This window comes from Porites lutea, chromosome 8 (assembly GCF_958299795.1).
Source record: "Porites lutea chromosome 8, jaPorLute2.1, whole genome shotgun sequence".
Classification (NCBI taxonomy): Eukaryota; Metazoa; Cnidaria; class Anthozoa; order Scleractinia; family Poritidae; genus Porites; species Porites lutea.
In genome coordinates, this window is record NC_133208.1 from 20,378,490 (window position 1) to 20,393,382 (window position 14,893).

The 14,893-nt window shown below is 39.3% G+C and overlaps 1 protein-coding gene across 1 annotated transcript in view; it reads left to right on the forward strand.

Moving 5' to 3' along the window:
- Window positions 1–8,090, forward strand: part of LOC140945613 (DNA mismatch repair protein Msh6-like) — a 39,162-nt gene extending 31,072 nt beyond the window's left edge. The window contains exons 34-40 of the mRNA XM_073394627.1: window positions 328–426; window positions 1,618–1,743; window positions 3,268–3,355; window positions 3,474–3,718; window positions 4,882–5,010; window positions 5,187–5,254; window positions 7,843–8,090. Of these exons, the coding sequence (XP_073250728.1) occupies window positions 328–426; window positions 1,618–1,743; window positions 3,268–3,355; window positions 3,474–3,718; window positions 4,882–5,010; window positions 5,187–5,254; window positions 7,843–7,915 (828 nt within the window). The 3' untranslated portion in view covers window positions 7,916–8,090. The remainder of the gene's footprint in view (window positions 1–327; window positions 427–1,617; window positions 1,744–3,267; window positions 3,356–3,473; window positions 3,719–4,881; window positions 5,011–5,186; window positions 5,255–7,842) is intronic.
- Window positions 8,091–14,893: the final 6,803 nt, after the last annotated feature.

Sequence of the window (14,893 nt, forward strand, 5' to 3'; positions counted from 1 at the left end):
TATGGGAAAATCAAGGTTTTTTTAAAACTGATCACTGACGTCTTTGCACTTCAGATTAAGTGTATTGTTTCTTTGAACTAGTTAGTCACTCTTTTCAAAGAGAAAGCATCAAATATATGAATTTTAATACAAATCTTCTAATTTCCCGCCATTTTGCCCTGATTACCCATGATGCAGCTATGAGCGTGAACTCCTCCATACAAAAGATCGTAAAAGATGATTTCTTCAACAACAGGAAAAATCCCGAAAAGTGTTTTACAAGGCGTAACTAAGTTAGATGAATAGTAAACAACTGCTCTGCTATATCAAGCTATTTTCAATCAACAGCCTTTCTTGGAAATTCGTGATGGACGCCACCCCTGTATTTCTCGCACCTTCAGCGGCGGTGATTTCATCCCAAATGACACGGTTGTGGGAATCAAAGACGTAAGTATTGGCATCTTTTCTACAAACATTTTTAAGTTCCTGATGAAACGTATTAAGTCCAAACTCAAGCGTACATCACTAAGTCATTCGTTATCATGCATTCAAAATATTTCTCCGTTTTCGATTGGCATAAATTTCACGGCACAACCAGCTATCGTTGACCAAATTTGGAAGATGTTTGCCTTGATTATGCGATAGGTGTAAGTAGTAAAATATTACACTGAAAAGGGGACGCGGTGGCTCAGCTTTTTCGGCAGTGCAGAGCTGGGGAGAATAGTGGAAGATTTCGCAGTCAAAGATACGTGCAAACGGACGCAACAGCTCCCAGCATTATTGGGCCAACAATGTTGGGAGTTGTTGCTTGTTTTTTGTTTGTTTGCAGGTAGCTTAACATTTGACCGGTTTCAAACTTTGCGCAAGACCTCCCAACAACAAGTCACTAAGGGTGGATTTCCACTGTCGCGTAATTTTTCCGCGCGTGTGCGCGTAAATTTTACGTACGTTAATAAAATAGAGACAATAGGCTGATTTAGCCAAAGAACGGGAACGTCAATTGACGACGGCACGCGACCAATGGCAGAGCGGCAAATTGGACACCGGAAGTCGTGTTTAGTCCTTTCCGCGCGTTTTTCTTTCGTCAACTGACGTTCCCGTCCTGTTGCTAAATCAGCCTAATGATGGAAGGTCACGCGTGTACGTAAAAGTTGAACCTCGCTCGACTTTTACGTTTACGCATGGTCTTTCACACATTTCCTCTATTTCATTTACGCATGAAAAATATATGTGCGTTCGCACGGAAAAAAAAACGCGACAGTGGAAATCAACCCTAACTCACCAATTTACAAACGACAAGGAAACTAGGCCAAGTTAGCTTTTGCAAAGACTTCTGGGATCGTTATTGGAGACTTGCTGGTCAGCCATTGGCCAATCATTGGCCGACTTTTTTCCGGGTCCCGAGTAACAGACCCAGAAGTCTTTGCGAAAGTAAACTTAGTCCAGTTTTCTATTCGTTTCTAAACTGGCCGATGGTTAAGCGGAAAACTGAAAACTGCAAAGTAGGTATGATAATTACATACTGATATTGCATGATTTAGAGCGTTTTGTGAAAAAGTTTTAGATTCCTCTTATGATAATTTTATAGCAAAATATATTATTTTCGTTGCAAACGAAATTTTTCTTTATTTGTTTTAGGAAATTGACTGCGATGAAACAGCGGCAAACAGTCAAAGCAAGTGCGTGTTAGTTACAGGTCCCAACATGGGAGGAAAGTCAACTCTAATGCGACAAGCGGGGCTGATTGTCATCATGGCGCAAATGGTAAAGAATTTCATCTTTTGTAGCTGTTACAAAATAATAGGGCAAAACCATTTTGAAAAGTCGTATCTCGTATGGTCCTAAAGGTTAAAAGTTACGAAAGAAATGCAGATCGGCGAGTCATTGACCCAGCGAGACTTAAGTGAACTAAAGGCAAATTAGAGAGGCATACACTCGAACCCCAATCCTGTGGCATGGTTAGCATCTGACGCTTGCGCACAATCCATGTGTGGTAGTGTTCAAATGTGTTCCTTTTTGTTTTGGTCATATTTAATTAACGTTATGATTTACAGACAGACAAGAAAAGACGAGACAAGAACTTTATTTATACTACACAGTTGTTTCATGGAGGCACAAGTATAAAACAATAAAAGCAAACAAGGAAAAGAAAAGCAAAAAACACATGCACAGACTTGAAGCACACTATTAAATGACAAAAATCAGGCACAAATAGATGAAGAAATAAAGAAAGAGACGGTACAAAGCGATTGAAGGGCGAAGAAATAAAAAAAACACGTTCACTAGGTCTAAACCACGTCCGAGGTCAGAGAAACACGTCCGCCCCCGAACACCCCCCATGCACAACAACAACAACAACTAATTTCTCTGGTCAACAAGGCCGTTGTGGTGTCCATTATCCTCCATTGAGTCACCATTTTGGTTTGGTTACCCTCAATCCATCTGCACAGGGTAATTTGTCAACCAGATCTCTCGATTTAAGAGTATCACAGAGAGAAACGAACGCTCACTTTAATGTGAAAATTGGCCCTCTCCGAAAAACAATAGGCTGATTTAGCAAAAGAACGGGAACGTCAATTGACGACGGCGCGCGCAAATCAAACAACTGGCCTGACCAATGGCAGAGCGGCAAATTGGGCACCGGAAGTCGTGTTTAGTCCTTTCCGCGCGCTTTTCTGTCGTCAACTGACGTTCCCGTCCTATTGCTAAATTAGCCTAATGTATGGAAGGTCACGCGTGTACGTAAAAGTTGAAGCTCGCTCGACTTTTACGTTTACACGTGGCCTTTCAGTCATACATTTCCTCTATTTCCTTTACGGATGTAAAATTTACGTACGTTCGCACGGAAAAGTTGTGCGACAGTGGAAATCAACCCTAACTCACCACTTTACAAACGACAAGGAAACTAGGCCAAGTTAGCTTTTGCAAAGACTTCTGGGATCGTTATTGGAGACTCTCTCTCTGGTGTGAAAATTGGCCCTCTCCAAAAAACATTTCATTCGAGCAACAGTTTTCTCAAGTCGCGTCCGCATGATTCGCTTTCCGATGCTATCGAGCCGCAAGTTGGATACCCACAATGCTACTATATAAGTAAGCCTTAAGGGCCTGGCATAAATGAGGTCTTTACAAATGAATTATAGTTTTCTAAATGATATGATGTGTCTAACCTGATTCCTTCCTGTTTTAACCCTGGCTAAATTTGATCTGTCCTTTCTTTAATTTGCCTTAACTGGGAAACAATGGTGCGGTCTTAAAAAAGTAGTAAAATGTGATGATTTTTGTTTGTAGGGTTGTTACGTTCCAGCTGAAAAATGTCGCCTGACACCTGTGGATCGCGTATTCACCAGGCTTGGTGCTCACGACAGAATCTTATCAGGTAACTGAACACCGAAGTCCTCGAAAGTTTGAATATCTGTGGTGTCTTGTTCAATGTTTAGGGAGTGCGTAAATTGTGGAAACCGTTAGTAAAAGCCTTGCTTTTTTTTCTTTTTTAGGTGAAAGTACATTCTTTGTAGAGCTAAGCGAAACGTCCACAATTCTTAGACACGCAACAAGACACTCCCTTGTTCTTGTGGATGAACTGGGACGAGGAACCGCTACGTATGACGGGACAGCTATCGCATGCGCAGTGGTCAGTGAACTTTCAAGGAACATCAGATGTAGGACACTCTTTTCCACTCATTACCATTCACTTGTGGAGGAATTCTCCACTGATGATAATGTTAGACTTGGTCATATGGTAAGAAATTCTGAAATTCGCTTAATCATTAAACCACATGCTAGTGCTTTTGATGTCATAAAATAGGAAAACATGATAGCCGTCGTTATTCCACACAATGTCGTAGTGGCGAAAACAAGTTATTAAATGTTAGAAATTTTATAATTTAGCGGTCGGGTGACGGCTTAAGCGTACTAACTTTTGTGCTGAAAAAAAGAAGTACAATGAAGCTTTCGGGGTGTCTATTTTTAGAGAATACGCGAAAAGAAATTAAATGTCTTCGTAATCGTTTACGTCCTCGAATCTATCGCCGTGACGTCATGTGAAGACGCCCTATACATTTAATCGAAAAGTGCGATTAGCCAATTTGAGGTTGTGCTGAGACTGGGTCGGTGATGTGGCGAACTGCACTATGGGACGGTTTTGGGGGACGCTATCGTTTATTTTATTGGATATTTACGAGGTTGCGAAGGAAACTGGGTGAAAAATATCACCCCTCAAAAACAGTTCTAAAATGCAGTTCGACACCAAAAGACCGACCAAACTATGGCTGATAGCCACTATGAGATTTGCGCTTCCGCACCTTATTTGTTACACAGAACTTCATTAACGAGCCCTGATGATGTTTTTCTCATACTGCTGCCAACTATTTATACTAAGTAAATTTGCCTTGTTTGTAAGTTGTGGCATCGGACCTCTCTTTGATAAATAACCCGAAAAAGTATATTATTTTATAGGTTAAAGAAGTTCGGGCGGGGGGGCATGAAATTATAAACGTTATTATTTTTCCGTGCCTGGGAGCTGATGGGACAAGTTTGGAACATGAATAGCCATATAGAATGTTTATCGTTGTTTATCGACAAGTTCTGACGTAGGTCGTATAAAATACCTATAAACAATAACATTTGCTTAACATTAGGTATAGTGGAACCCCGTTAATACTGTCACCAGTAGCCCAAAAAAATTTGGCCGTATTAACGGGTGACTGTATTAATGAGGTAGCCTTAAGGTGGGGTTTCACTGTTCTAGGAATTTAAAAAGGTTTTTGCAAAAGAGCATTTAATTCAAGGATGTTTTAAACTATATTCTTGACTTTGTTCTATTTGGGAATATCTTGCAATATAATTTTAGTCTTTCCAGCTTACGATTTTCCCTTACAATAATTATCGTTTTTTTTTTTTCAGGCCTGCATGGTGGAAAATGAGAATGAACATGGTAAAGAAACGATAACATTCCTGTATAAGTTCGTCAAGGGCGCATGTCCCAAGAGTTATGGCTTCAATGCCGCTGGATTGGCTGGCATTCCTGATGAGGTGAGTTAAGAACTCTTTACATTTGTCATCCAATATTTTACTCAAAACATGTCCCGACTGCATTGTTGAGTTTCTTTTTATACAAATAAAAGTTCCTAAGTAAAAGTATTGCACTCTTTCTGACCAATCATACTGAGTGCGCCCATTTATTAAACATGTTATAACTTGTTTTTTAGGTTACTTCGGTGGCTATTAAGAAAGCCCGACAATTTGAAGAAAGCGTGGAACGTGTTAAGTTGTTCAGGTAAATGAACCCTTCACCCTAACCGCACCAAAAGAAACAACCTCTAAAGAGGCCACTTCCGAGTTTCGTCAAGCCTCTATTTCAAAGCGAGGCTAACAGCGAAACCGTTGAAATGAAAATGACGTTTTATTCTTATGCAAATAAAACTCATTTTCACAAGAAAGGTTTTGCAATTAGCCTCGGTTTGAACGTGAGAGTTTGCCCACCTACCCCTCCCCTAGGCTAAAATAGACCTTTTTGCCGATACGGCGGCCATATTGAATTTAATTCGATTTAAGGAGTATTATAGGATGCCCCGGGGGACATGAGCACATTTCGTTTGTATTTTCGAGCGCTTTTCGGAACATTTTTTCTTAAAGTTTTCTTAGAATAAGATTGTAATGGGAGAAAAGATCCTTGTGCCGTGTTTGGATGTAATAATGATCGCCTTTTTCTAGTTTAGTATTAGAAATTTGGTCTTTCGCTGTATATTTCTCGGGAAAAAGGCGATCATTATTACATCCAAACACGGCACAAGGATATTTTTTCCCGTTACAATCTTACTCTAAGAGAACTTTAAGAAAAAATGTCCCGAAAAGGCGCTCGAAAATACAAACGAAATGTGCGGTTATCATTAGATAACATCGAGTGAAGCCAGATTGGACACCTTATGAATTTTACACAACGCATTATTTTCATAATGGAACGAGACTGGAATGTAGAATGAGGCTAGAATAGCTGAAGAGACCAAAACTACAGAGCGCCAGTTATGGAGAGAACACAGAGAGTTAAGCTCTGATCTGCAGTGATTAGGGTTAAGCACTGAACTGAAAACGGTTAGCTTTCAAATATTGTAATGGGGTACGGCATATAAAAGAACATGTATATTTTAAAAATTATTGGATTTGGCAGCTAGTCCCCGATGGTGTAGTGGATATGAATGTAGGCTATAGAGCAAGTGACCCGGGTTCAAAGCATCACGGTAGAGTTATCCTATTTCACTTTTATTTTACAGAGTAAAGTTGGACTTGAATTGTTTTTCATGTAATGTTACTGAAAACAATCTGACTTCAGCCGATGTTACCTAATGCTAACCGAAATGTGCTCATGCCCCCTGGGCATCCTATAATACTCCTTCAATCGAATTAATTCAGTATGGCCGCCGTATCGGTAAAAAGGTCTATTAACACTTACTTCTCACCTAGGGCAAAATGTTGGCTTACGGGAGGGTAGGTGGGCAATTTCCCAGAAACCTAAATTGATCCACTGGTTTCATCACCAGTCACACCACTCTTGTCACTTACGTCTTTGGTTGGTAACTAGAACGAGTGGGAGTTCTGTGGACAAAATAGCCTTGAAATTCCGACTCGTTCTGGCACTAGATCTGCTGTCAGAAATGTATAAAAGAAATAGCAAATATAACAAGAATAACAAATTCAACAAGGATTCCAAGCTGTAGCAAACATTGGGCAAATTTTTGTCGCAATTTTAGCAACAAATTATTCTTACTTTTTTGTGGTATTTGTTACTCAGTCTTTTTGGATAACAAGAAAAATTCTTGATATTTTTGCGAAATTTCTGGACTTCTCCAGGCCCTTCTTTGCCTTTTCCCTTTATAAGTCTAGAATTTTGTTAAATTTGTTATTCTGGCTATTTTTGCGATGTTTGCAAGAATCTGTCTCACAAAATGATCTTGTGAATCATTTTTTATTTTGCTAAAATTGGGAAAAAAAATTGGCTGGCAAATTTTTACGACTGCGTTCAGTCCTGGACTTATCTTTTAACCTGGCCTTTGCTAGTTTGTCTTACTTAATAATTAGGCGCCTGAGCAATTGCCAACTGGTCAACTGGTCAAGCGAGCTCTAAAGGTTACTTGCACACCAAGAAAATCTACGAGTCCCAGATTACCGGAACAGACATTCTTGAGCCCTGTTTTCCACAGCCGTAAACAACACTAACCTACATGTACTAGTCAAATAGGGTTTCTTTTATTGACAGTAAGTTGAGACCACCTTGGGCATTATTGATTAGTTGCTATTTCAGTGGTAGACTTGTCCACAGCTCGGCTTTGTTGAGCGAATGGTTCACACTGAATTTGAACCTTTAAGCCATAATGTCCACTTACAAATTCTCCAGACTGGTCTCTATACATTTCCGTTAAGAATTAGTTGAGAGAATCTGATAAAAGATCAAAGAGGTCTCCCTTAGGTGATTATTTTTCTAAATTCTCATAACCTTTTTTTTGAGCGTATTGGTATTGAAAGGAAAAAAATCATATTGGTCACTATACGTAGTTTATAGAGGAGACTGGTTAGGAAACCCGGCAAACATCAAAGTTGAAAACAACGGTGCTGTAGTTTATGTTGAAAGCTCCCTGACCGTGCACAATCCTTTGTATTAAATAATGCAATGTTTCTATTGGCCAATAACTTGATAGGAATGATAGGAATGCTATTGAACGTTGTGCACGGTCAGGTCCAAAACAGCTAACAAAAACCTACAACAAAGGCTTTCCCAACCATTCCACTTTAATTAACTATGCTCTATACTAGGAACTACGGAGAAATTTAATACGCTGATAACCGTTCATGTCTTTATTTTTCTTTCAGAACGCTTCTTTCAAAATCAACCACCTTGACTGAAGATGTTATGACTTTACAGCAAAAGCTCACTTGTCAGTAGTCCGTGTCTTTCCATGAAAACCAGTCTTATGGTTGCAGTGTTTTAAAAATGATGTCGGTTTAAACCGATTAACATTAGAGCTAAAAACAGAGAAATCATCTTAGACATTCTAGTGTTACTGTTTCAATATGTCTTTTTCAGGGCAAAAAAATTAAAGATTTAATCTATTTTCAAACTTTTCTTTTTCATTGACTAGAAAGTAAGTATTAGATACATCGCAAATCATCCGAAACTAAGGGGCTGTTTACATGAAGGGAGGAAGATCCTAGAAGGTGGATCATTCTAGCACCATATGTTTTCTGTATTCGGTTTACATGCAAAGGGTTGTACTTGTTCCTAGAGCTGGGATCTTCCTAGTACTAGGATCTTTCTAGCTGACAGGAAGGAAGATCCTAGCACCATATAAACTGCCTTCGCTAAGAAGATCCTAGTACTAGGGGAAAAAAACAGACAAAAATAGCGGCGGGTCGTTCAGTGGCTAATCACGGCAATAAAGGCCGACCATTTCGTTTGGCGTTATCACGAGCTGATTATTGTGATAATTCTGCTGAAAGGAAGTTGTTAACGCCAGTAAAGAGAGCAGAAGGGCCCAAATTGTATGTTTGTTTTTGTCGCCTGCCATTTTTAATTCCTTCTCAAACATTCTATATTTGGGTACCACACGGACCAAAATTCAAATCAATCAAATCAACTTTATTGGTACATCCAATTAAAATGGGTTTTCACATACCAATTACAATAAAATCTAATATGAACAATAGAAATTCAATATAAACATTTGAAAGTGAAAAAACATTACCATGCTATTTAAAAAATATAAAATATGCATAATTACACCTATTGAGTGTCAATGGCTTAAAAACTCGTCAAGGGCACGTCCTTTAATCGCATTCTTAAAAACATTAAATGACTCTATGTTTGCTAAACTTTCTGGAAGGTCATTTCAGAGCTGAACAGCCCTATATGAGAAAGATCGCTGACCTGTTGCTGATCTAAAAGATACATGAAGTTTATCTTTATTCCTAGTATTTCTAGAATGCATCTGCCTTCTTGTCGAAAACTTATTACACAAGGATGGTGGGGCTAATCCCTTTATACATTTGAAAGCCATTAAAATGTCTCTAACCTCCAGTTGCTTAGCAACCGGCAACCAGTGGAGTTCCTTTAACATCGGCGTGATGTGCTCACTTTCTTGTGCCAGTCACAATCCGTGCCGCAAAATTCTGATTTTTTTGAAGCCTAGCAATGTTCTTTTTTGTTGTACTAGACCACATGGACGAACAATAGAAAATTCTGCATGTAGACCCAACGTAAACTTAAGTTGATCCGCCTTCTAGGAGCTTCCTGGTACTAGGATCCTCCTTCCTCCAGGTAAAGAGCCCCTAAGGAAGTGCGGCTCTAATAGACCCTTTTCACATGACGTCACGACAGCCATATTGGTGTTCCAATACAATGAAACAGCGGCCATGTTTGTGTTCCAAACCAATCCTATGGGAGTTGAACTCTTTTCTAATGTAAACGCTTTCTGTGGCCATGTGGTTGAAAACGCTCTGTTGGCTCAAAATGAACCGTGAAATGCGTTGTTAACGACAAGGGTTATTAAAATCTACGTAATTTGCTACAGTGCGTGACAAAATCCCATGCGGATACTTTCTACTCTGCAGTTCTCCTAGGCCTCCACTGCTTAAAAATAACACCCGCGTGGGGGAAGATGGAAAGAGTAAAGCCGGACACATGCAACATGCTTCGATTCACGTTAACCGTAGATTGCAGCAATAATAACCAATAACCCATTTTACAGTTGCAGGTGAAAACAAGGCTGGAGTTGACCTTGTTTTGATACAACCCTTCCTGCTTTATTATGTAAATCATGTCTTTCTTATGCTAACTAGTATTTTTAAGCAAAATTTGCATTATGAAACGAATGAGGTTTGTATAAAAAAAAGGTCAACCTCAGCCTCACGTTCTCTCAAAGGCTAGGGCACCAAGCCCACAACTGTAAAATGGCCTATTGCCTGTTTTAAGCCCCTTTGCAGTTTTCTGCGCTTCCGAAGCTCGAAAAAAAGATGCCATTGGTGCAACTCGTTAAATGACCTTGTTTATTTTCCGTTCAAATATCTCTCCTTTTCTTATTTGAGTAAACCCCCCGGGTAATTCTTCATAGCCAGGTAGCGTTGACCAAATTTGGATGGTGTTTGCGATATCCAGTAAAATTACGTCAATGGTACAGGATGTCGTCAGGAAAGGGGACGAGAACCGATAAACTCTGTCGACACTTAAGGTTGCGTTTGCTCAGTTGTTTCGGTAGAGCTAGAGGAAATGGTGGAAAATCTGACATATTTTGCGAAGAAGAAATCGCCTAACTAATACCTAAAAACAACAACAGCAAAATAGAACTTGACGGATGACAACTGCTATTTGAAGGATGTCTGCTGGTTCATGTCCTGGATTTGCCGTGGAACAGATAAATGAATCGGTCGGGGTAAGCATGTTTAGAAGACTTATTTGGAATAAATATATGATAAAACAATTATTGCGTTCGACCTTTGTATGATCTAAAGAATTGTGCGGATCAAAGATATTCGGTCTCAGCGGATCCTCCTCGATCTTCACAATTCTTCAGATCACACTTAAGCCCTGTTTACATGGAGGTGGGGGACCCCAGGTAGGTGAGGTAAACTATGGCGGGTCACCCCACCTATCATGTAAACGTGATGAAATTAAAATGAGAGATTATTTGGACAAACGGGTTATCCCACCTAATCTGGTTACCTCACCTACCTGGGGTCCCCCACCTCCATGTAAACAGGCCCTTAGCTTCCTCCAATAATCGGTAAGTATTATTATTGAACCAACAATCGAATGAGGTGTAAATATTGGCCTATTTTGGGGTTGTGTGATGTGTCGAATTGCACTGTGGCGTTCTTTTGGGAAAGCAGTGGCTTTTCTTACTCTTGCTATTACAATGTTGCGTGGACAGTGGCTCCGAATTCGTTCCCTAAAACGGTGCCGTTCAACACGACACCAACATAGTCTTTAACGCTACCTCCATTGGCCATCCAGTTACATATTGCAAGAAATTTCTCGTCGAGACCAGTTCAAAAAACATCTGGCTATCATTGGTGAGAAAAAAGCGGGTAGCACTCTTGTTCAAGATATGTCAAAAAGACTAATCAATGAATACTGCACAGTCAGAGCCGGTTGTTTTTCTCTAAGGTATCCATTAACAGAAGAGCAGTCTACATGGGCCTAGCTCATTAATTTTTAATTTATTCCTCTCTTACTTTGTTACCATTAGTGTGTACAATTTTCAATTCAGTGTGTAGTCTGCGAGCAAGCTCTCCTATTTGGGCAAGCGAAGCGAGCCGCGCGAGAACGCGCGAGCAAGGGGCCGAGGAAAGGAAACCTTGCAACGCTCTCTCATAAATTTTCTCCTTTCCTCTGCCCCTCGCGGCTTCGCTGCTCGCTCGCGCGTTCTCCCAAGACTCGTTTCACTCGCCTAAATAGGAGAGCTTGCTCGCTGGCAATTCGGTGTGATGAGCACGCTCGCAATTAAAATTTCAAGTTCATTGTTTTGCCACAATGCAAAACATGAAGTACTTGAATATTGAAAAGCTAATGACATGGAAGCCTAAGGGAAACCACTAGGCTTTTAGGTAAAAGCCTCTCTCAGTAATTTAACGGAATATTAATAGAAGTATACAATTCAGGTCAACATACAGGGGCACCCAACGACTGTTTTGTGTAAAATATCTGTTCGGAGAAGCAAATATCGCCTAGAATTTTCTTGTGCTTGAGGACGGCGAACGTTCCCTTCATGTACAATTTTCGAAGCTTATCTAATAAATTCCCTACGAGTTTCTGAAGTTTAATTTTTCTATATTACTACTCAGGTTACACTATTTTTCTTAGAAAAAGGAAACCTAAAATTTTCAGATTCTAAAATGTGATGGAGAGAGGAATCAGAAAAATTCTCACTTTCGTGAAACGTTAAATTGCCCCTAAAATTTTCGGGAAAATAATACTGAAGCCCTTGTAATTTCGAAAAGACTTAAGTTCCCCTAGGATGACCGAACAGATAAAAATTTTGTAGCGCCGCTTAGAATGCATTTCTAGAGATCTAAATTAAAGTACTTTTGATAGCCTAAAAAGTGTTTTTCAACGTATGTTGGAGGAAACCATCGTGGGGTGCCCCTGAATATATTAGGTATAAGTGTTAGGCACAGTTAGCCTAAAAACTAACCCCTGGCTAAAAAATTGCTAGGCAAAAAGGGAAAAAATGAAGAGGAGAGGCAAAGAAAAAATGTTTTTGATAAAAGGACTGCTTTCAATTTACAGGAAAAGGGGCATATTAATTGATTAACGAACACTGTTCATTCAGAGCTGGCATTATTCCACCACGGTATCCATTAACCGAAAAGTAGTCTACCTGGGTCTAGAACGTTATTTACTTAACTTGTACGTTTTTGCAATCAATTAAACACTTTTTTCGTTAACAATTTCCAATTCGTTGTGGTGGGAACGGGCTGATTTGTTTTCAAGAGTGTTATTTTGCAAGTCAGTTTCAAAGGTCAAACATAGAATGCCGGAGGGTTTTCTTGACGTCTTTTATACTTACAGCATGAATATACAACATATAAATGCCTGAGGGGTTAACAAAAACGCCAGTCTCAAATCCGGAGTGAAAAGTATAGAGAATTACCGTTATTTCTAAATTTGCTAACTAGTTTGACCCTCAGATAGTTTACGTCAAGTGCTGTTCTTGAAAATCGAATACGCGACAACCGGTTATTAAATTATCCCAATTATTAAACAAATGCGGGGGAGCGTTAACTTTGTTTCATATATGTTTGTAATTGCTCATAAACGTCATTTGCAAGACAAAAGAGTATATTGAAGCACATATTGCTGTGGCGGATCGGAATACGGTCATCAGTCAATAGTTTCAACATGTTTTCTAGGTTCTGTGAGTCTAGACTAAACGAATTGGAAGAACTTGTTGAACGTCAAGAAAATTTCATGAAAATTTTCTGTGTTTTAAACCTGGTGTTTTCGCTGATGGCAGTAATTGGAAATTTCCTGCTTATCCGTGCCCTATGGAAAGCGTCATCGATAACCGCCAACATCAAAAAGCTCTTCTTGAGCCTCGCCTTTTCAGATCTGGCTGTGGGTTTGTTTTCACAACTTTGCTTTGCTGTTTTAATCGCGATAATGTTAAACTCGACATCGACGGGGGAGATTCCATTCTGTCCAACAGTCTTAAATGCAAGTTATTTCTTAATATTTTGCTTCCTTTCTGCGTCTTTTCTGAATATCACCGCCATTGCAATCGATAGACTTTTGGCCATTTGGCTTCACCTCCGATATCGCGAACTCGTGACTCCCAAGCGTGTTGTTGTAGCGCTGGTATCGATATGGTCAACAAGCTGGGTGGGTGCCATCAGTTTACTTCTTCTCCCTCAGTATGTTCGTACAGTATTTGCAGTCGCTAACTTTGCTGGATTCCTATTAATGACTGTTGCGTATGGTCATCTCTACAAAGCAGTTAGATATCACCAGAATCAAATTCAAACTCAGCTTCAGCTTCAGAATTCCCATGCAGCGGAGCTTCTTCGCGAAAAGAAAGCCTGCTATAACGCTTTATTTGTATATGCTGTTTTCCTCGCGTGTTTCCTTCCTGTTCTCACATCCACTACTTTGTTAACATTCCAGAATTTGCGAGGGGTTTCTTTTTTGTTATATGATCACGTCGCCGTATTCTTGGCTCTACTGAATTCGTCATTAGACCCTTTGGTTTATTACTGGCGATGTCGAGAAATTCGTGAAAATGTGAAAAACGCAGTGAAGAAAGTCTTTTTTATTCACGAAAGAGAAACACAAGGTGAATGTCAACAATAACATGCATATACACAGCATTTAGCTCTTTCTACCCGCTGTTTGCGAAATTTTTAAATACTTTATTATTTGAAACCGTCCTATCATAGGCAAATAAAAAATGTGAATATTTCTTAAGATCCAGAGCCCCCAACTGAGAAGACTGTATAGCTATAGTTCTCTTCTCTCTTCCAGCAAGTTTTCTTTCAAAGCAAGTAGCTGCAAGTGTATTATTATATTCTAGGATAATTCGTGTCAGGAAATTACACAGCACAGAAAGACTCGTACAACTGCGTAGATACAGGGTGCAGTAAGTCAACAAAGATCTGATAGAAAAAAGACACGAACAACTGTGTAGATATAGGGTGCTATAGGTCATCAAAGATCTGATAGCCAGTTCATTGCAAAACTGCTTTGAATTTGTCAGTTTCAAATAAGCAATATCTCTCAAATTTGTACAGCTGAACTCCGTCGACATAAACAAGGCCATTAAAAAATGGTTACCTCAGCTGTTTTAGAAAAGATAGAGATGAAATTGAATTAGTTTCCGTTTATATATCACTTAGTAACGTAATAACGTCAGTATTTTACTCAATCGTAATTAAATTTTTGGAATCAATCGCGGAATCTTTTACCACTAATAGCCTCCTTAAAGATAGTAAGGTTCGAGCATATTCTCCGAGGGCATTATCGACATCATATGATGAAATTTTACCTCATAGTTACCCTTAATTGCAATGACGTTGTCTCAAAAAAAAAAACGGAAAAGCAGCAAGAAAGTAACTAATTAAACTTAATGAGCCTCTCACCCGAGCTGCGTTTATTTCGGCATTTTTTGGCGTATAAAGCGTTTGCACTCACGTGACCAGCATCTATGCAATTTATGGCACAAAAGAACGTTTTTACACAAGAAAATAGTTCAGTTCCTACAGGGTTGTCTTGGTATCAATCATAAACAACTTTTCTTGGCCCATTTTGGCTAAAAACAAAGGATGAACAAAGTCCCAAGTTTTTGACAAAACTATGGACTAACCAATTTGAAAAAATAGATATTTGGCGGTATTTTTAATTCTATGCTTTTTTATAGTCTGGAAAGGCTTTTTT